Here is a 24,511-nt window from a genome sequence, read left to right as displayed (position 1 = left end):
AATAAACAGAACATACGTAATTCTCAAAGGTGCTAATTATTTTAACGAAGAACTGAATATGTGGCCGCAAATAATTATGTATGACAGTGTATTTTGAAAGTATACATGTTGTTCAAGACATTTCGAAATTTTAATAAATTCAAATTATGCGATCATAAGAATTCATTTACATTTTACAAAATTTATAAGCGTTAAATTTATTAAACACGTACGGATGACTAACATTACAAAAATGATGATGATATACAACGGTTACTAAGAAAAACAATTTGTTGTTTTTTTCTGTTCTGTGTTTTAAATAACACTTTCGATCAGTATTAATAAATTTTCTCAGAGAGTATATGCTTTTCTAAAACGTTTTAGAAATTGGGATGTGTCACAAAATGAACAGAATGATAGAAAAGGCATCATTCATTCATATATTCATGAAAAATCGGTATGTTACTGCTAACACGGATATATGCAATTTCAAAACTGTACTGTCTACAGTTTTAAAGAATTTGGCAAAGTGCGTAGTTCAGTATAGATAAAACGTTTCACGGTCCAGTTAATAGAAATTAAAGGACATTTAAGTTTGCGATGTGAATGCTAGAAACTTATGAAACATAATGGTTGACCAGTTTATAGTTTCCAGAATTACGGGAACATTCGATTTTTTAGCAGTTTTTTTCTCATGTACTTTTATAAACTGTTACAACGCTTTTTTTGTAAACATTGATAAATATAGAACGAGACGCGACAGTAATTTTAGACGCTATCATCACGTGGGCAGCAAATCAGAAGTGCGCATGTAGATTGATGGGTCAATTTATATACTCGTCTATCGATTAAGGAAGTCAACATGATTTACTTTGCCTTATTTAGGTAAGAACCACTGTTTCGATCGAACCGAATAACACTACCTAAATAATGGACCGTTCCATTATCAAAAGTACATGTAAAAACGTCGCTCGCCAAAAAACCGAACTAAAGGCATAGCATAGTATTGTGGCGTTTAGAAGTGAAAACAAAACAATAACATAAAATTAAGTCAAAACACCAAGTTTACGATTTAGTCAGTGATTCCTCGTTGGCCGAGCGGTTACGGTATTTCTATTATACCTTTTCGTCGGGAGTTTGATCCCCATTTTTTTCAGTTTGCATTACATACTTTGTGTAAGTTTGTTTTATTCTGGTTTCTAATTTATTGTTAAATGTTTCTTATTTTCGTATAAAATTGGAAGTATCTATTAATCAATCAATCTTAAAGTTATGGCCAGGCAATGCTTGTATTAATGTGAAGTGTAAAATTGTTATAAAACTAACCCGTACAAGTTTAAAAATATCACAGGAAAGATTAAAAAATATTAGATCATATTAAAGGTAGAGTGTATTTAGACATAATTAAGTGTCAGTTGTGACATATAATTTTAGCGAACATGTTAGAATTAGATTTACTAACTCGTTTTGTCTTCATTGAATTGTATTGAAGAAAAAATTAAAGACAAAATTTAACGGGTCTAGGAATCGAATTCACGACGAACAAGTGTAATACGAATGCCGCAACCATACTAGGCCAACGAGAAATCACTGACTGCATTGTTAACGTACTGGCTTCATTTTTTTCTTCAAAACGTCACAATAGTGTGCGATACCTATACGTGTGCGTTCTTTTGAAAATCACGTGATGTTTGCTGACGGGAATTCCGTTTTTTATAAACCGGGAAACCCTTATCAGAAATTGTAGACGAATGTTTTTATTTTAAATGTATTAGGAAAACAACGATTTTCAACAGAATTTGATGAAAAATACATTGCAAGAACATCGATTATGCAGCATTTAGGTGAATAAAGCAAGATTTATTTTTTTTAAATCTGACACAACGATGGGTGGATTAGTCGCTTTAAGTGGTCATTAAGGTGTTTATAGACCTTATCGAAACAAAGAAACCGGTAGATAATTGTGAATATCCTCAGAAATTTATAATTGAAGTTTTTTGTTGGCCTATTATGATACTTTCAATTACAGAATGCTCTATAAGCTTTGACGTATTTGAAATTTTCATTTACTGTTTCAAAGAAGTAAAGTAATTAAAATGTTAAATAAAGTTATTTATATTTGATGAATTATATGATGTAACTTATAGCTGTATTTCCACAGGACGAATGCATAAAAGACAAAGGATATCTTGTAGAAATTACCAAAGCTGCAAAGAATGCATTCCTGGTTGGCCTGAGAAACAAATCGCAAGGTTAGTATCTGTAAATATTACCTCAAACGACTCATTCAAGTATATTTGATAATGATATAGTATATCAAACATTGTAATATCTATACTGTTAGAAGTTATTGTTGTTTTTGGTCAAGTGTCACAACGACAAAATTTTGATCAAATGGCAAATTATAGGCTTTCGTTGTAAATAAAAAAAAACACCCGTGCCCTTCTGGACATCATTTCAGGCAAATCATGCAATGTGCGGAACTACCAAACTTCTGAAAGCTAGCTAAATTGCTTCGTTATATCAGCAATATCAGTGCCTAAGCCTGATGTCAAGAGGCAATTGACTCGATATCAGCAACCTTAGATACCCAATTTTGTGCCAATACCTTTTGTTGTAAACTTGTGGCACAAACCATGCATAGAATCAAAGTAGTTGAAAAAATGTTTGCATTGCGAATAGAATACACATTCTTCAAGGCTTGTTTTCAATTTTATTTTGTCAATGAAATTATTTATATATTAAAGATAAGGTGTTAGATCGCTGACTTCCTATCACATCACATTTGCCAATTTGAAAAGAAAATGCCAGCTTAGGCACTGGCTTTTGAGATTCTGATGACTCCATCTAATTATATGACCGCGTTTGAAAGTCAGAAGACGTGTGTGTGTGTGTGTTCGGGTTTAACGTCTTTTCAAACAATTTTTCAGTCATATAAACGACGGTGTCTACTTGTAGCAGTGAGCACAATGCCCAACTTTATAGTGCTGCCTCACTGGAATATCACGCCGTAGACACGTGGCATGATACCCCACCCAGTCACATTATACTGACACCGGGCTGACCAGTCCTAGCACTATCCTCTTAATGCTGAGCGCCAAGCGAGGAAGCTACTAGTACCATTTTTCACGTCTTTGGTATGACGCGGCCGGGGATCGAACCCACGACCTCCCGCACTCGAAGCGGATGCTCTACCACTAGGCTACAGAAGACGTAGCTGAAGTCTCTTTTCATTTTAAAAGTCATTATCGGTGATGCTTAAAACTGATCCCCTTATCACAAGACTAAATATTATGTCGAGACCAGTGTATGTAGATTTTCTGCTTGTCAAGTATTGTCGTATATACCTCCATGAAAAAATCCGTTTGGTGAAACCTAATAGAAATGACTAGAACTTCCACACATGGTGTAATTTATGTATAGGAGAAACTGGGAGTAACTGAGGACTTGTACAATGGTAAAATGTAATGCGCGTTATCCAAAGTATCGAGAATATTTACCTAATGAATTACTTTTTGAAACCATTAAATACGTAATCTTGATTTGTTTCATAAAGTAAAACAATAATAATTTCAATGTAACAAATAATTTTAATATTTTTAAGACTGAATCATACAACCCGATTCATGTCTTATACACAATCTACAGAATTTGACCACTCGGACATCAACTCAATATAAGTTGATTCCTAACCTGTAGCTCGATCAAGAAATATTCAGTTTTCATGTTTGAATAGTTTGATTTTGAAGTCATGGGCGTAATCGGTATTGAGATTTTTTTAGCAGTGACTACAACAAGGTTTCAGTTTCGAAAAGTACCAGCTGCATAAACTTTTAACCATTTTCTTTCCCTCAAAACTTTTTCCTGCATATTATCCTGATTTCATATTGTTTAGTTGTCCTACAGTTTTGCTAGAAAACGAGTAGTTATGATGCGACATACTGATATCTGATACATTATATATTATGCCATTGTTTTTAATATATATCACATGTATGTCCGTACAACTTATCGACTTTCATCTAAACAGAATATAGATAATTCTAACAGGATCCGATTCCTATTAAACAAAGAAGGCAGAAAACAGTGAAATATTATACAACAAATCACTGTTCAGACGTCACAATTATTACGTCATGGCGTCAAACGGCATAGCGGCACGCTGGAAAAGAAACCGATTGAAAACGGGCAAATATTTAATGAATGTCGTCAAGGATGTACTTTAAAATCCTTGGTAACGTGTTAGAATCGAAATAATATATATCATTTAGTGATTTGCTCTTGAATAAATCATTGTTTGTCGTTCAGATGCGTATTATTATATCGCTCGGGCTGCGCCCTCGTGATATAATTCCTTCGCATCTGAACTCCAAACAATGATTTATTCAACGACAAATCACTGGATGAGATATATTATTTCTTAAATAAAATATAAGTTCTTCGATCCTAAAGTTTGGGGTATATTACAATTTCATAAGTAAACACTTTGTAAATCAATAATATTTAAATATCGGGAAAGATATTTGTTTTGAAAAGTTTGTAATCCCCGGAGTTAAGGCACTGTGTATTGTCTCCATATATACCATATGATAAAGATCGCGTATCTGAATTAGACACGTTATCATGCTGTCGTTCTTTAACTGTTACAGTTGATTACACGTGATAGTAATATGTCAATAAGAATTTTGTAAAGAGATGTGTATTTTCGCGTTATGATAAGTAGTTATATGTATTCTATGACACATCGGAAACAATGCTACATTTTTAAATGATTGATTCAAATAGTTTTGCTTAAAACTCGAATGAAAACATGACTATCGTAAACATCTTATTAGTTGTGAACGTTTTAACAAGTTTACATAGTGTTGGCCTTTACGTTCTCTGACGATATATCGCATATGGAACTTCTGAGCATACTTTTTTTTATAGGATTAGTAAAGTGGTTTTGTCCAAATTAGCAGTTTTTGTTAGGCTTTTGTATTTAAGCTTGTCACCACTAGCGTGAATGGATTAAAATCACACACGCTATCTGACGTGTCTTGCACACGTTACATTACTTCATTTGAGCCGTGCCATGATAAAACCAACATAGTGGCTTTGCGACCAGCATGGATCCAGACCAGCCTGCGCATCCGCGCAGTCTGGTCAGGATCCATGCTGTACGCTTTTAAAGCCTATTGGAATTAGAGAAACCTTTAGCGAACAGCATGGATCCTGACCAGACTGCGCGGATGCGCAGGCTGGTCTGGATCCATGCTGGTCGCAAAGCCACTATGTTGAATTTCTCATGGCACGGCTCATTTGTTTCTTGCTTTATCTCAAAGGTTTATTCCTATTTCGTCTGATATTAGGTTTGGTACAATGCATTTGAAAAATCGTGTGTTGCTGTCCTCCAGTTGATTATTCAATAGGGTTATGTTATTTGTCAAAGTTATTGTGTCAGTTTGTGAGGTGGCATATCGAGGCTGACTGGCATTGGCTACCTTTTATGACCATGCATCTAACATACATTGTCTCGCCTTATTCAATTGTTTATATTTTGCTGGCTATTTTTGAATGACTGTGCAATTTTGACATCTCAGTGTTGTTATATTTTCTGGTCCTTTGGGATCATTGATTTCAACTCATTTAGATTTGAAGATTGAACACTGCTTAAGCCGGTGCTAGGGGGCGTGGGCAGTGTTGCATTTTCCATTACTGCTCATGAACAGACTCAATCAAACCGAGTCTGCAATTTTCACTGTTTGCCTTGTTTTCGGTGCTTCCGAGGGATCTACTTTCAGATTTTATTCACAAAATTGTGATCCTGCGTAAAGTATTCATGGTTTATTTCATTGTAAAATGGCCAGAAATAAAGAAGAAAATACTGGAAACAGGTTTTTCTTCAAATGCTTACAGTGATACGTCAGTATTGTGCATGTTGTAAATACTTATATTGATTGGCTTTTGGTTAGAAGGTTATTGCAAAGGAAAGATAATCTGTTTTGAAGTTTTGTTTAGATATATTAAAAACACTTGTTTGTGAAAGAATGAAGTTACCTAATTCTTCTGTGAAGGATTTCAGATTTTCAAATGGAATTTTAAAGTTTATTGACGTTTCACAATGCTTATTTTGTAACTTGTATAACAATTTGTTTTTATTCTGTCTCAACTTGCAACGTGTATTGTAACTTAAAGTATAACATAATACGGTATCTGGTTATGACATTTTGTGACAGTTGCAGATGCTTGGATTGGATTGCTTGCTCAAAGGTGGGTTGTAACCGACACTGTTGTCAGCTTTACGAACTGGGCAAATGGTCAACCTAGCTACGACCCTGTCCCTTTGGACTGGGTAAATGGTCAATCTGGCGGCGACCCTGACTCTTTGGAACAATGTGCTGAAATGTTGAAATCCGGCAAATGGAACGATTTAGTTTGCGGAGAAAAGCGTGCCTACTTTTGTGAACTGCCGGTTATCGGTGAGTATAAAATATATGTTCCCAAGCTTTGCAGCAGAAGATTTACCTATGGCATGTGGAACGCTTTTGAGTGCAAAATCAATGTTTATAACGTTTCATTGAACATTCAGATGTCGATAAGTATAGAATATTTTTTTCTCAATCTAGAATGGTTTTCCTTGTTTTTATACAATATTCATATTTTTCGTTACACTCTGAAGACTTAAAAAAAGCACTATTAACTTGTTCATATATACCCACGTGATATTTTGAAATAAGCGGTAACATCACGGATATAAGTATTTTCAAAACGATGTAAACAGTAGTTCTATCCATCTGTCTAGAGATAAATAACTAAAAGTTTTAACTAACTGCGATGCATTTCATATCTACCATTAATATTGAAATTTGAATAATTCAGGTCGATCTGTATATCTATACCGACTAGCTTTAGTAGGTCAAGCGATCGGCGCGGTAGTGTTTCATTTTGCTGCAACTACCAAATTTTCGTCGTTGTTTTAACTCTCCGAACACGTTCCAAAAGCTTAAGTTTTATTTAAGAACTAAATGCTATTTTGTGCGTTTATACGAGTATAAACCTCACTGACTCTTGGATATTTATGTTTTTACAATAGCTTGCTACAAAAAATAAGTGATTTGCTTGTCGTGACTATCTGAAAATCAGACTAAATGTCGGGATCCTTTCAACATTTAAATAGAACAGCCTGTAAAGGAGTCGTTCACATTCTGCAATTCGTCTTCCAATAACAATACAGGTCCTGTTTATTTATCTAATATATCGTTAAATCCTGTTAAAATCTTAAAGCATTGCCGATTAACTTATGATCTTTAATGTCAGAAAAATAGTTTTAGCTTTAATTTAGTATACATTTTGACATTCTGGTGTCCAATTTTGAAAGAATTTTTCGAACGACGCCATTTAGGGGTTTTAAAGTTAAAGGCCTAGATTCACTACTATATAAGTGTCCCCCCCCGCCCCCCCTCCCCCCCCAATCCAATATACAACTCCCATCTTATCTGCTGCTTATCAGCGATTATGTAATAGACTGATTAGAGGGCAATTAGCACAGCAGTGACCCTAACTAGACCATGAAGATGTGTGCAGTGGAGTTGAAAGAAGTTAATTTTTCTTCGTAATAATTATTATTTTGATATTTTGTAGATGATAATAACTATCACTTTAATGTTATAATAATGAAAATAATAATAATAGAAATAATCATAATCATAATCATAATAATAATTATTATTATTATATTATCATTAGTATATTATTATTATTATTATTATATTACATATAGGATGATAAAAGATACAGTAATAATATTGAAAATAATAATGATAATAAAACACAAGTACAGTGAAAACTTCCTGAGTTCTTTGTGCTGATAAGCAATATTTTTCGATTTGGAAATTGATTTTCATGTATTCATGTAATCAACATTATTTGAATATAAAATTGTGTTCCATCTATACTCAATTTTCATTTTCAGTATGTTGCCTAAAGGGACCTTTATCATGCTTTGCTTTGTAACTTTGAAATTCACATTCTGTTTTCAATTTATACAAATGTTATTTACAGTATTCTGCAAGCTTTAGATGAGTGAAAGTCACATTTTTCAGAAATATCACAATTCTCCAGACAGAATTTGAAAAAATAAAACTTGCATGTTTCTTTAAGTAAGTTTCTCATTATTTCATTATTGTGAAAATAAGTTTCTGATTATTATTTCATTATTATGAAAATAAGTTTCTGATTATTTTATTATTGTGTTTGATCAGCAAATATTTTTCTTTACATAGAAATGCCAAAACAAAAAAACTAGTATAACTTTAAAAGTTATCAATTATTCATTAATTTACAATAAATTGCATCTTTTCCCCTTCTCACTAATAGATACACTTGTAAGGTAAAGACTCTCCAATAAACAATCACCCTTGTTTATTGGAGTCATACTGTGATGGTCATTAGCCCCCAACTGTGCTGGTGAAGACAAAAATCCCTTGGCCCACTGCCAAAATCTAGGCCTTTAAAGTGCTCGAATTGTTCTTGTTACATACAAATACAAGGAAATTCATTGATGCAAGCATCAAAGACGCCGCCAAGTGTTGTGTCTGAAGTACACTTATTGCAATATGAGAAATCACCTAATCATACCTTTATTAGTCTGACTGGCTACAAGTTATCAACATTAGCGCATAAAACAATATATGTTATAAACTGTTTAAAACATGAAGAATAAACATGATAGAAAAGTTTTACCATGCAATACAAATCCTCTACCTGCAATGACATTAACATTGCGAGTAGGTGGTCCCTTTACATACAAAATTAAAGTAATTATTTCACTAACTAAGGTCACCTCCTGTGAAAAGTTTTTATATGCAGGAGAGTGTGTATGAAGTTTCACAGAAATGCAGTTTGTTGGGAAATGAGGAAATGTTGAAATTATTTCAAAGTTGTGGTTCACAGAAACCATTATTTTTATTATCATGTAATGTAATGAGTGTTTTCTACTTTACTGATGAAGTTTTATGGACCTTAGTCACCTACATTATAGATTTCAGAATGCAGATTATACACAGCAATTTACTGTTTGCGTTGCCAAAAACAACCAAAAATTTTGTCCAAGAAAAGAATGATATAACATAAATAATCTCTATATTGCCCCTATTCACGAAGCATGAATCTTGCTTATATACTTTTGAATATCATAGAATTCTTTTTTTTTTCGGACGAACGATAAACTTGAAGTCCTCGTTGAACTGTAAGGTTACTAGGAGTATGTCAGTGTCTAGATTCAAATCTAATATTACAAGAAATTTAGCAAGCATAATAACCCACTGCCAAAGTGTAGAAAATATTTCAATGAAAATGTTGTTTTTTTTTTGTCAGGAAGGCCATACCAAATTGATTTGTCGTTCGTCGGAACTACCGCATCAATGATTTCATTCCCGAGAAAAAGAAAAAAAAATTCACCCGCCCGCACGTACATAAAAATCGCCGAAAAAAAATTTTTTTTTTCTGATTACGCGGTCCGGAATGATAACAGTAAACAGGTTTTATCGCTGTTTTAATGCGTTAAAGTGATATTGATCGGAATCCATGCGTTCGTAATACATGTAGCTGATGACACAAACTCAAAAAGTCAGGAATTATGGTGTTGTTCATCATTTGTTTTAAACCTGGAGTGTCTGTGCTAGTGCCACACATGGCCTTCGATGTGCCGGTAGGTGATGAAGTAGGCACGTTCTACGATTGTTCAAATTATACAGTGAAAAGAACAGAGCCCGACTTGTAAGACGTGCACGGTCACGGGGATTCCGATTGAAAATATTTAAATTAAACATAGAAATATTGTTCAGATAAAGTTTTCAAACCATTTGTTATCAGTGTGTTTAGTTAAATATTTTAGATCTAGAGCCAAAGCCAGTGCTTTCTTGAAAAAAAAAGTTTGTTCACAGATCCTGACTGATCCATCACATTGTCTCGGGCCCAAATCGTTTTGAACGTAACTTCTTTAGTACGGCAGTCAGATATTCTATCAAAATGCATATATTCATTTTTAAAAAATGTTTAGCTTTTCAAATAAGTTGTGTAGATATAAAAAATAATTTCTGTCATATTGTAACCCCAATTTTCCCTGTTTGTATATTAATTGGCTGTGAATTGATTGAAAGAAAGAATCTGAAAAAGAAAGAATCTGAAAAACAGACCTTCCCAACTCAAAATTTCTTGGTCAGTCAAAGCACAACAAATAACACTTTTAAAGAGTGGCCATACTGGGATCATTTTTTGTCCGTCTGTTATCATTTTTGACTGAAATGAACCTCTACCACAAAAACTTAAGCTAAGCTTATCTGTTAAGAAATTATTCCAATGGATTCGAGCAATGTCGAAGCATTTGTGTGCCCAACTCCGTTTGGTCTCATTGGTCAAGTGATTTATTACTTTCCCCTCACCTCTACCGTTTGGAGTTTCACTAGGGGCACAAAGTTGCTCATGTGTCGAAGCCATCTAACTGGGTTTCAGAAGATATGTTATTCCACTTGGGTGCCTGTTTTGTCTTAAATATTCCTCATCCTCTGCTGTTAAATGGGCACGCCTTCAGATTAATGTAGAACAATCAAAATTAAAAATAAGACACTCATCCCTCAGTAATTATAAATACAAAATAAAAACGAAGTGATTCAGTGAGTTTTAGCAAGAATTTATTTGCAAAACCATTCATGTAGTCTTTAAAACATACAGAAAAGCTATCTACTGTCTTAGTCACACTGTAAATGTTAACTTCATGTATAATCATAACTACAAAAGAAAAAAAATACCCGCTCGCTCCATGTAAAAGCTACCCGCCTCTGAAAAAAATCAAAATTGAGGGAAAAAAAAAATTTCGCTCGCTCGCTCCTATTTTTTTTGAAAATTTTCCGAAGAACTACTAATCAATTTGGTATGGCCGAATGGACAAATACAAAAACTATCTATTAAATTAAAAACAAAAAACAAAAAAAGAAGCAAGTAACAAGATGCGTATAGTATATCTGCGGTGTGTTCTATTTATAGAAAATGAGATAGGTAAGTAGGTCATGCTAAGAATAGAAATAGAAAACTTGACTTACAGAGTAACCTCCCTTATCAATAAATCGGATCAACATTTTTGACGAAATTGTAAATAAAAAAATATGTTCTGCTCTACAAATAAGCAGAGGAAAGACAGATAGCATTGTTTTAAATCACATAATAAGTTGCATTACATACATTTTTTATGTTTTCTTTTTGCCATTTTTTTGTTTATTCACTAAAATGTATTGTGCAATATCGTTGATCCTTTTACAAACTATTCACTGTGTTCAGTTTATCACTCCGAAACTATTCATTACCATCTTTACAGGGTCCGAAATAAAAGTGTATCCCATATACTCGACACCGCCTTCAGGGCGGCGTCGAATAAATCAAACAGTTCACATCAATTTCTGGCTTTCTGACTTTTAATGAATCTGACACTTACTTAAATCTTCAATTTGTTGTTGCCTCAGACACGTATCTTTTAAGTGATTTCGTTTAACGTGCCAAGTAAAAGCTTGAGACATGTTTTGTAGTAGCCTTACATTTTTATAGATAAATGTCCAGAAGGATGGACCTATTTCGAAGATAGTTGCTATAGTTACAGCAGCAAATCTAAAATCTGAGCATGGGCTTGAGTAAAGTATACAGTATAGATAATAAGAGACATGTTTTGTAGTAGCCTTACATTTTTATAGATAAATGTCCAGAAGGATGGACCTATTTCGAAGATAGTTGCTATAGTTACAGAAGCAAATCTAAAATCTGGGCATGGGCTCGAGTAAGTATACAGTATAGATAATAAGTAACAAATAAGCATTTATTTGTACACTCATAATAAAATGTAATTTGTGTTTATTTTATCAGTGTGAATATCCTCGGAAGTTCGTAATTGAAGTTTTTTGTCGGCCTATTATGATACCTTCAATCTCAGGTTGCTCTATAATCGTCGATGTATTTGAAATATTCATTTACCTGTTTCAAAGGAGTAAAGTAATTGAAATTTATAGTTATTTATTATTGATGAATTATGTGATGTGACTTATAGCTGCAATGCATATTGAAATGTTAAATATAGTTATTTATTTATTTTTGATGAATTATGTGATGAAACTTATAGCTGTATTTCCACAGTACGAATGCATATCAGACCACGGATATCTTGTAGAAATTACCAGCGCTGCAGAGAATGCATTTCTGGTTGACCTGAGACACAAAGCCCAAGGTTAGTATCTGTAAAGAATACATAAAATGACTCATTCAAGTATATTTGATAATACTATAGTATATCAAGCATTGTTATATCAATACTATTAGAAGTTATTGTTGGCAAATTGTAGGCTTTCGTTGTTAATAAAAGACAATACATGATTTCAGCTAAATCATGCAATGTGCAGAACCACCAAACTTTTGACAGCCAGCTTAATTTCTTCCTCGCATCAGCAAAATTAACACCCTAAACCGGATGTCAAGAGGCAAGCAACTCAATATCAGCAACCTTAGGTACCTAATGCTGTGCCAATACCGTTTGCAGTAAACTTGTGGAACAAACCATGCCTTGAATCAGTCAAAGTAGTTGAAAAAATGTTCTCCAAGGATTGTTTTATTTTATTTTGTCAATACAATCTTCATTTTTTTTTGTTATTTATGTATTAAAGATAAGGTGTTAGATCGCTGACTTCCTATCATAACACATTTGTCAATTTGAAGGAAAAATGAAATTAGATCTTGCCCTGTGAGATTCTGATGGCTCTTTCAAAGTACATAACCGCGCCTGAAATAGTCAGAAGACGTAGCTGCGGTCTCTTTCCATTTAAAAAGTCCATTACCGGTGATGCTTAAAGCTCATCCCCTTATCACAAGACTAAATATTATGTCAAGACCAGTGTATGTAGATTTTCTGCTTGTCAATATTGTTGTATACACGTCCGTGAAATACTTTGTTAAATATTTAAGTATCTAGTAGAACTGACTAGATCTTCCACACTTGCTCACCTGATGAAATATTGGTGCAATAGATGTATAGGAGAAACTGAGAATAACTGAAGATTCGTATAAAGTAATGCACGTGGTCCAAAGTATTGAGTACATTTAAGTTATGAATCCGCAGGTACGAGTATTTTCTGAAATCATTTACGTAATCTTGATTTGTTTCATAAAGTGAAACAATAGTAATGTCAGTGTAAGAAAGTACCTTAAAGACTGAATCATATAACCCAGTTCATTTCATAAACACAATCTACAGAATTTGGCCACTCGGAAATCAACTCCATATTAATTGATTCTTAACCTGTAGCTCGATCCAGAAATATTCAGTTTTCATGTGTGAATTCATATTATAAACAGTTTGATTTTGAACTCATGTGCATGACAGTACTGAGATTGTTTCATAGCAGCGACTACAACAAGGTTTTAGTTTCGAACAATACGAGCTGTGTAAACTTTTTACCATTTTTTTCTCAAAACATTTTCCTGTATTTTATCCTTATTTCATATTATATTCTTTAGTTGTCATGCGTTTTTGCTAGAAGATGAAAATTCAATTATGATGCGACATACTGATATCCATTATATATAATGCTATTGCTTTTTTATATATACAACACATTACATATTCACACATTTTCATATTTCGGCTCCATTATTCCCTAAAAAATATTTGACATAAATGAAGCCCACACTGCACAAACTTCAGCTCCTTCCACATCCGATGTTGTAATCAGCATCGCGTTGTGACGTAAAATATGGGTTCCATGTGGCCTCAAATGGGGTCACTAAAATAAGGTATTTTTCCTGTCGGGTAAACCAGTATCCGGACAAGTATTTTGACGGCGTTTGTTGTTAATTTGATATCAAAATAAGTGATTAAACTATTTCTACACATTTCTTTATCATTTACCTCTTCAACATTGCACATGAAACAAAACCCGACGTTCAACAGCAGCTACGAAAGTACACCTAGTTTGACTATAAAAAACTCGAATTTTGTCTAATACGAATTCTTGATAATTCCAATAGATATAGAATAAAATTAGTGCAAAAATCGACAGCCCTGCATCTTACGTAACTTTAAGCGTGAAATTAGAAGTAGAACATATTATCAGCAGACAATCATTATGTAGTTTGATTATTTTTTTCCCCACTTGATACCTCGGCATATGTGAACTACTGTGCATGCGCAATGCTATTTTCATGCCCCGTTAAGACAGAAAGTTGTTTTTTAAACGCAGGTTAGTTATCATCAGAAACCAAAACATTATACAGCCTTATAAAATAGTGGTTTGTTGTAGACATGAAGAACAAATATCTAAATGATCTAGATGAAACACTTTATGTTCGTAGATAAAATAAAGTATAAATTTTTTGGTACCGCGAGCTCGATCCTAATGTTTGGCGTATATGAAAATTTGATAACAAAAACCTTTGTAAATATATAATAATATAAATATAAAGAAAGACATTTTTTAACAATATGCAATTTCCGGAGTTAAGGCAGTGTGTTATTGTCTCTATATTCCATATGATAAAGATCGCGTATCGGACTTCTATCATGCTGGTTTTCTTTTTTTTCTTTTCTTTATTTTTGGAGTGGGGGGGGGGGGGGGGTGAGTATCCGCCTCAATGTTAATACAAGCTTACAAAAATCAAGTCATTTCTTAATGCAAAAAGCCTAACAAAATAGTGCGTAAAAGTAGTTTTACCTCCTTCACTTAACAATGTTTTTGCATAATTACACTATCATACTTAACCTAGCCGAGACATATCTAACACAGTGTGTATCATATAAAAACAATGCTTTTAAAATATTGGCAATATTTAATAAAAAGCGCCGTAATACAGTCTTGTGTGCTAAAAAACTTTTGGGCTAAAAATAACCATTACGGAGATTTGACACGAATCGTGTACTTCTGCTTTTCTATGTTTCCGAATTGCAATGCAATTTTCCCTTGAAAATGCAAATTATGCGTTTAGCCGAGACGAATTCCCCAGTGTATGGTTGGAAAAAAGACTGAAACGCTCTTGTGTTCTATTAATAGAACATATACGATATAGCAATTGAATTGCGAATTGCTTTCTATATACATGTATCATTCTCGGTAAATTTCAAAAAGTCATACGGCCTGAAGAACTCGTTAACAGAATAAATAACATGCTAGTTAAATAAATATATTGGAACAAAAATACACAAAGTAAATTATACAGATTTTTTTAAGGAGACCAAGGTCTTTTCAAACAGCGTTAGCAAATAAAAAAGTAATTTTCGGATTCGAAACCCCGAAGAAAAGCACGTGCGGTTAAAACATTTAGTACAAAATATTTTTGATGTATGACTTTCAAGCATGTATTAGCACAGTCACAATCATAACTTCTATTTCATTTTAAACAACTGATTCTCACAACAGATGATTGCTAATGAGGTGGTTGGGATGGCAGCTGTAGTTGGGGTCCGTCAAACAATTCCTTTTTGAAAATACATAATTGTGCATGATTTGATAGAAAAGTGTGGTGTTGCATAAGATTAGCAACAACATCCACAAATTGATACTGAAAGTCAAATATCTACCTGTCACACTAAGGGGTCATTTATAATAAACAGAGCATACATATATTTCAAAGGTGCAATTATTTCAACGAAGAACTGAATATGTGACCGCAAATAATTATGTATGACAGTGTATTTTGAAAGTTTACATGTTATTCAAGACATTTCGAAATTTTAATAAATTCAAATTATGCGATCAAAAGAATTTATTTGTATTTTACAAATTCAAATTATGCGATCCTAAGAATTTATTTGTATTTTACAAAATTTATAAACGTTAAATTTATTAAACAAGTACTGATTATTAACATTACAAAAATAATGATGATATATAACGGTTATTAAGAAGAACAGTTTTTTCTGTTCTGTGAATACGTTTGTGTTTTAATTAACGCTTTCGAGCAGTATTTATAATTTTTATTCAGTGAGTATATTTTTTCTTCAACGTTTTAAAAAGTGGGATGTGTCACAAAATGAACAAAATGATAGAAAAAAATATCCATTCATTTATTCGTGAAAAATCGGTATGTTACTGCTAACATGAATATCTCAAAACTGTACTGTCTACATTTCTAAAGAATATGGCAAAGTGCGTAGTTCAGTATAGATAAAGCGTTTCTCGGTCCAGTTTGTAGAAACAAGTAGAAAGATTTCCTACGGCCAGTAGTTATACAGACCAGAAAATGTTGACAGTAACTTATGGGTGATTAACGTACTTTTTTTTGTTTTTTATTATTATTATACCATTTCGCTTTAATGTAGAAAATATTACTCCATTCAACATGATTTCTAAGTAGATCTACGAACTATGAATTTCTTAATTCTGAAAGTTATTGTTTTGAGCAAAAATAACTATATTTCCCTTTCATGTATATCAGCTTTTAGCTTAACTGGTCACATTCCTTGAGTATTGAAATATTTTACTAGAGCTTTCACAAATGTGATTCATGCCTTCACCTGGACTTATCTGAAAACACAGGACCATAATTCAGGAAATTGAAGAGCAATTAACACAAAAACCCTTATGCACAACAAGGTATCAATACTGATCATTGCTGAAAGTTTGAATAAGTTATATGAAATAATGAATGAGGAATTCAGGTCACAAACATTTCTCTATATATCATTTAGAGTGCCAGCTATATTGCAAAAACGGCGTTCAATAAATGCGATAAGCCAATCGCATATGATATCGGTAAAAAGTCACGTGAAATCACCCAGACCCCATGTGCTACACTACTTGTTGCATTCCAATATACCTGCGGCCGCAGGTAATTAAAGAACATTTTGTTTGCGATATGAAGGCTATAAACTTAGAAAAAACCAAATGAATGCAGAACATATTATTTAATTATGATTATTTATTTATTTTGTTGGGTTTACCGTCGCATGGATACAATTTCTGGCCCGGCTTTGATGGTGGAGGAAGACCGCAGATGAATGTGCTGTTTTCAGATTGCAGACCTTATCGGTGACGTCACATTTCCTCACTATTAATAGATTTATTATAGCTTACACTCTATCAATTAGTTTATTCTTTATTTTATACAAGATTTAGCTTACCAAAAGGTTCCTTCTAGCGCATATAAAATAGTTTTTTTTAAGGGATATTGTTTTAGCATAATGTTACAAATGTTTAATAATGTAACGAGAAAAATATGTTATGTCATTTTTGGTGCAAAATTAACTATCTATTTAAGAATTAATTTAAGTATTAACAGTTTTATCATAATCCAAAGTTTTTTTTTTAAATATAAGCAAGTGCAGTACATATTATGCGATTTGGAAGCATTTATCTTGCAGTCTGTATTTCAATTCCGGTTGTTTTTATCACGCGACTACACCAGCGAGTACCTGCACACTTGCTTAACACAAAGAAATTTCATACATGCATTTACGAGCCGAAAAACAAATCAGGAAGAATAAAAGAGTAAGCAAAAGAAAGCACTTGCAAATCTGAAACGTTAGAAGCTAAAACAATCACGTGACCAGGGAGTATTTCATTAGGTAAATTTTTTTTGGCGGGAGTCTACTTTTAGATGATGCATATTCATTTTCATTAATCTCTGTTCTTTACTATGATGTATTCAATAGAGCAGTTACATGATTTAAACTTTATTATTGTGTCTTCTTGTTCTGTTATTTTGGGTAGTTGTATTGCACTAAAGACTGGAATAAAGATTGATTAATATGCGTAAACACATACTGGATTAGAGGTTATCTGTAACAGAATATGCATGAGTCCAAGAAGGCGGCGCCTTACGGGAAATCGGATTCCTTTGACGATACCCTTGTATCCATTACATGCTCAGTCAAGTGTGACATGTTCACCATAAGTGTTCCTTCCCTTGAGAAGGAACAATAAACAATGAAATCTTGAGACCTCATTTTCAGTACTTTAGAGCATTTCACTGATACGAAAACCATAAATAGTCATTTAGTATGACATGTCTTCTTCTCAAAAACAGGAAAAAATGGCATGCTATGTTACATATAAGAAAATTAATCTGTTTTGAAAAACATCACCCTCTGAAAATGCTCCCATGAAAATGGCTGTTGACCAATTACTCATATGTAGAAATGTTCCCAAAGAACAAAACTTATACCTTAAATTTACAATGTAAAATGGTCTTGATCTTTTCTCGATACAATAAGCAATAAAACTAAGCCAAAACTATAACTGCCGCATCCTCATATGACTCATTATAAGAGATTTCATCAACAGTATGGCACTACATTTTGGACTTCTTCACATGTAACTCTGAGTAGTCACTTCTTGTTTGGTGTAATCAGTCGTATATGCTGCTGGTAAGCCGTTGAAACGTTTCTCCATATCCACAGGACAATTTCAGTCTTTCAGAAAGCAGTATTTCAGGAACGACAATAAACCCTAAAAGAAACTAGTAGGCATATTTGAAAATGAAAAAAGACATGCAAATTCGCTAGTGTTCAAATCAGTTAAACACAAAATTCACGAATATAAGATTTAAAAATACCGTTTCACCTGCATAACCATAGCAAAACAATTGCTCCGCCCCATCAGGTTTCTGAAAGCTTTGTTTAAACAGTTAGAGTTTATTACAAGTAGTACTTAAATGTCTAGAAGAGATTTTAAAGATGTGTTTTTTTTCTCGAGTTTTGACAATTTTTTTTATATATATATTCTATGATACATTGAAAACAATGCTACTTCCGTTAAATGATTGATTCAAACAGTTTCGCTTAAGACTCGAATAACAGCATGACTATCGTAAACATCTTATTAGTTATGAACGTTTTAACATATTTACGTAGTGTTGGCCCTTTACTTTCTCTGACGATATATCGCATATGGAACTTCTGAGCATACTTTTTGATATGATTAATAAAGTAGTTTTGTCCAAATAAGCAATGTTTGTATTTTGTATTTAAGCTTGCCACACCTAGCGTGAATTGATTAAAATCTCACACGCTTCTTTACAGTGATTATCTGACGTGTTTTGCACAAGTTTCATTACCTGTTTCTTGCTTATATTTGGTTTGATACAATGCATTTGAAAAATGGTGTGTTGCTGTCCTCCAGGTGATTATTCAATAGGGTTGTGTCAATCGTCAATGTTATTGTGTCAGTTTGTGAGGTGTCATACCGAGGCTGGCATTGGCTACCTATTGTGACCTTGCATCTGACATACATTGTCTTGCCTTATTCAAATGGTAATAGTTTGCTGCCTATTTTTTGAATGACTGAACAATTTTGACTTCACGAAATTGTGATCCTGCGTAAAGTATTCAAGGTTATTTTATTGTAAAATGCACATGGCCAGAAATGAAAAAGGTACTGGAAGATGTTTTTTCTTCAACTACATGTATTAACACACAGTGATTCGTCAAGATTGTGCATATTGTAAGTACTAATATTTATGGCTTATGGTTAGAAGTGTATTGCAAAACAAAAACAAACTATTAAGAAGTTTTGTTTAGGTATACTCAGAAAAAACTTGTTTGTGAAAGAGTAATGTTACCTTATTCTTCGACTATGGATTTCAAATGTTTTGAAGGGAACTGTTAAAGGGAAAGGCAGTGTTATTCCTATAATAATTTCATCTGCTAGGGTTTCTTAAATGAATTAAAGAAGTGAAAGAATTTTCAAAATCGGCTTAAAAATGAGAACGCTATGAGCATTTAAATACTTGATGAAAATGGCCGCTATTTTGTTTCCATGGCAACAGGAAACAAGATGGCGGATTTATTCAGTTTCTAGAAACATATCTAATCTGTATTTACTTATTTCTGTAAAATCATTTCTCTACTTTTACCAGCTATAACGAAAGAAATAACTATGTTTTACATCTTGAAGAAACATATGAAGATAACCTATCTTAAAGGTTATTTTCTAAATAGAAAATCAGGAGTGTGTAAATGACGTCATATACACATTAAATGGCTGCCTCCTTTATGTGCCATTTTTCTTAAATTTCAAACTGCCATATCTTTTTCAATAGTGGTCTGATTTTGAAAATTCTTTCAGCGTTATAAAAAACTTGAGGATGGCTCCATATCAAGTTAACATACTGTCATGCATTCCTTTCCCTTTAAACTTATTGATGTTTCACAATGCTTATTTTGTGACAATTTGTTTGATTCTATCTCAACTTACAACGTGTTTACAATAGTTTAAGGTATAATATGATCAGGTAGCTGGTTATGATATTCTTTGACAGTTGCAGATGCTTGGATTGGACTGTATGATAATAGACGGGTTCCATCCAATCCAACTGTTGTCAACTTTACGAACTGGGCAGGTGATCAACCTAGCGGCGACATTTCGGAACAATGTGTTGAAATGTTGGAATCCGGCAAGTGGAACTGTTCAGGCTGCGGAGAAAAGCGCGCCTACTTTTGTGAACAGCTGGCTATCGGTGAGTATTAATTATGTGTTCCAAAGCTTTGCAAAAGAAGATTTACTTTTAACGTCGCTTTAACGCTTTTGAGTGCAAAATCTACTTTGAACGTTTCATTGAACATTCAAACAATTGAAATTTTTATAAAAAGAAACCTCTTGCCACCAGAGACCAATGTTTTACATATTTTCAATAATATTTCTCTTAATATTTTTTATTGCCTATATATAACAAAGTCGTTTAGAATTTGATACAAATAGAGTATAGCTATATTAACTTGTTTATATACCAACGTAATATTTCGAAATAAGTGGTAACAAGACGAATGCAAGTATATTTACTTTCACTTTGAAAACATAACCTAAGTTAATGTATTATTAAGACTAGACAAAAATCTTCGTTTTTGACGGCCTAAAATGGAACTTTAAACTTCATGTACTTTGTGGTGTGAACTAAGTTGTAACTTACAAACATTACAAGTCCATATTTTTTAATATAAACCAATTGAAATATCAACGGCGTTTCACCCGTTATTTCTATAAATGGACTATTTTGACGTTATATAGGGTTCTAAGATACAGTATATCGTCATTAGATGTTATGGCATTCACATCAGTAAAGCGGAATGTGGGATCCATCCTAGACAGATTCAGATGAGCATGTGCTTAATATTTCTTCACGAAGCCGGTGGATGGATTTCAATTGCAAACCAATTTAATTTTAGGACGTCCCAATACTAGTATTCATAATCTTGAACCGTATCCAAGAAACACAATAAACAGCCTAGTATAAACTCTTTATCAGTTTCGTGCAAATGTGCGAAAAAGTTGCAATTCAAGTGCTATCAATACGTTTTAGTTGATTAAAGAGAGCAGCTGTTTCCAAATATTGCAGAGAAATTAAAAGCGCTGCATGCAACATGTGTTTATGTTATGAATTGTTATTGCAACAATCCAGACAATGTAATTTTTAATAACAAATTACTTTGTCTGCCTTGTGTTTTAATTAATTGGTAGGTGCTAGGATATTAATACAAAACAACCCCTCTACAGCGGCCCTCTCTGAAGCAAAAACCTCTGTATAACAACATCACCAAAATTTCCCCTAAGCTGAAATATACTTTCAAATTTAAGTCTCCAGAACAACAACCTCTACATTACAGTTAATATCTGTATCTTCCAAAGGGTGTTGCTCTACAGAGGTTGCACTGTATATACAGTCAAACCGTCCCTTGAGAAATGAAAATGCTAGGCTTCGTTAGCAGTTGGCTGTCAAGACAGGTAAAGTAACGTTTTTGGTGAAACGGAAGGAGATAATAGTGACTATATTTCAGCAGGCTTTACTATATTTATTGGGAGGTTGTCTACAGCACGAGTTTACTGTATTTGTCAATGAGAAACAGCTACATTATGTTCCGTTGATATTCGATGTCTCAGCCATATCTTAGCAGTGGAAGATGGTTAAGGGAGTTAATCATTTCTTAAGACGCACTAAATTCCAAACTTATAAAACAATTAACCAAACAAGATTATATGGGATAAGGTCAAAACTTTATTATCAATTTCATAAAATTATTGCATATTCTAACACTATTCTAACGAGTGTATGAAACAATAAGATTTAGATTTAGCGTAGCATCTACGATTTTTGTATGTTTATTGATAATTATTGACATATTATTAACATCAAGCACATATTGCTTGTTGTTTTAATAGTGTAAACAAAATATGATAGATATTTCTCGTTTCTTTTACATTTCAACGTGGTTCATTCTGCCAAGTACGTAAAGTTTTATTATATGAGCCGCGCCATGAGAAAACCAACATAGTGCGTTTGCGACCAGCATGGATCCATGCTGTTCGCTTTCAACTTCTATTGGAATTAGAGAGACTGTTAGCAAACAACATGGATCCTGACCAGACTGCGCGGATGCTAGTCTGGATCCATGCTGGTCGCAAACGCACTATGTTGGTTTTCTCATGGCGCGGCTCATATATTTAAAACTAATAAGATAAATACCTATATATTGTATAACTAATGCATAAATAAACATTTAGATATTTAACTCTATTTGTTGGAAGGTATTACAAGTATATTACGCGTAAATTAAACAATTGATATTTTAAACGGTGGTTTAATTAAAATTTTAAAGTTAGATTTATTTGGAATTTCAAAGTTACATTTTAACATGTAAATTATCCTGGTAATCATTCGCAACAATTGCTTGTTAGCCAAATGCAGAAATCTGAACAGGAAATCATGAAAAAAAATTTGCTTGAATTCTGAATTTTATTTTCTTGTGTAATGCAACCAAACCATAAAAATTCTTTAGTAATTTCATATTGTTTGATACTATTATTTCGACAAGTTTGAAATTAAATTGAACAAAATGAGAAAACAAACAACACATTAAAGTTCAATATATATTGAAACTAATTGCTATTCGAAATAAACTAGGAACTAAAAGCTGTGATCATCAACGGCATGTAGATTGATTTCGGCTGTAGATTTGATCGATAGTGATTCTTTTAAATGCTTCTCTAGTACCATTACTTTATGTAAAATTCATATTGATGTGAGAAAGTAATAAATTAGAGACCTGTATTCACTGTTATATTTGGTTTAAGATCCTTTGTATTTCTTAGCATTGATTTGTAAAATATTTATTTAATCATTAATTGTTTAATTACATATATCACTTTGTAGAACGAGGTCTCTGCAATTTAAGACCTTGCGAAAATGGCGGCACGTGTTTACCTATTGGTCTTACACGTTACAAATGTTCCTGTCGCAATGGTTTTTTCGGACAGGACTGTTCCGGTCAGTATGGTTTTATGTCTTAACTTTTAGCAATTGTTTGAGTTGTTAGACTTGTATTGGATAAAGATATACTAGATCCCTATTTCATATGAGCCGTGCCATGAGAAAACCAACATAGTGCATTTGCGACCAGCATGGATCCAGACCAGCCTGCGCATCCATGCAGTCTGGTCAGGATCCATGCTATACGCTTTCAAAGCGTATTGGAATTAGAAATACTGTTAATGAACAGCATAGATCCTGACCAGACTGCGCGGATGCGCAGGCTGGTCTGGATCCATGCTGGTCACAAAGCCACTATGTTGGTTTTCTCATGGCACGGCTCAATTATAGTTTTAAGTTTGATGAGTACTTTTTGTATATGAAGTTAATATCCTAATTTAAGATATCATTGAAAAATATATAAGAAGAATCCAAGTTTTGCGGATAAAAATTTCACCCCTTTTTGTCAGTTTTTATAAAGTGGGGGGGGGGGGTCCCAGTTAGGTATCTGCGCAAAATGTTTTTTGATTTTATTTATACTTTGTGGTAATATACCTACATGTATTAAGTTTCATTAACAAGTGTTACTGTTACCAATTTTGACTTACTTTTATAGATATTCACATTTAAAGTGGGTGGGGTAATCTGACATGTGACCAGCCAGGAACACAATTTCTGTTATTTTTTAAAAAATGGTTCTAACTTCTTACCTGAAACTTTCATGTTAAAATAACTATGCAATGGACATTCACACAACATGTTGCATTTTAAATTGTACTGAATACTTTTTTCAGCACAGAGCCACAAAGTGGTCTAATCAAATTTACTTATTTTCAATGGACGAACTTCACCCAAAAGCTAAAACATTTTTTATTAGTTGAGATATTAAGGTTTTTTTTTCAGCAGATATTGTAAACTAAATAAACATAAATATGACAGTATATCAGTATACTCTGATTAATATTGGAAGAGTGGTACACTCTCAAACTGGGTAAAAGTGGGTGGGGTAAATAAATATTCGAAGCAACACTACAAAAATTGTGCAGTTATTACGAAATGGCCTCAGATTGTCTATTACTATCTTAATTGTGACCCCATGAGTGGTGGGGGCATATAGATTTGCTCTTGTCCGTGCGTCCGTCCGTCCATCCGTCCGTGCATCCGTCCGAAGTTCGTGACGCGCCTAGCTCAAAAAGTATTTGATATAAATTGAATAAACCTTGCAAGAGTCTTTATCATGATATGAACTTGCGCACCTTCTATTTTTCGTCTGGCTCCACCC

At 33.2% G+C, this 24,511-nt stretch overlaps 1 protein-coding gene across 1 annotated transcript in view; it reads left to right on the top strand.

The window, feature by feature from the left end:
• LOC128547726 (neurocan core protein-like) overlaps window positions 1-24,511 on the top strand; it is a 55,358-nt gene that overhangs the window by 18,441 nt on the left and 12,406 nt on the right. Inside the window, exons 3-8 of the mRNA XM_053520843.1 lie at window positions 2,141-2,231; window positions 6,198-6,440; window positions 11,703-11,785; window positions 12,139-12,229; window positions 20,254-20,445; window positions 23,134-23,247. Coding sequence (XP_053376818.1) covers window positions 2,141-2,231; window positions 6,198-6,440; window positions 11,703-11,785; window positions 12,139-12,229; window positions 20,254-20,445; window positions 23,134-23,247 — 814 coding nt within the window. The remainder of the gene's footprint in view (window positions 1-2,140; window positions 2,232-6,197; window positions 6,441-11,702; window positions 11,786-12,138; window positions 12,230-20,253; window positions 20,446-23,133; window positions 23,248-24,511) is intronic.

This window comes from Mercenaria mercenaria, chromosome 13 (genome assembly GCF_021730395.1).
Source record: "Mercenaria mercenaria strain notata chromosome 13, MADL_Memer_1, whole genome shotgun sequence".
NCBI lineage: Eukaryota > Metazoa > Mollusca > Bivalvia > Venerida > Veneridae > Mercenaria > Mercenaria mercenaria.
This window is presented reverse-complemented; position numbering and strand designations above follow the sequence as displayed.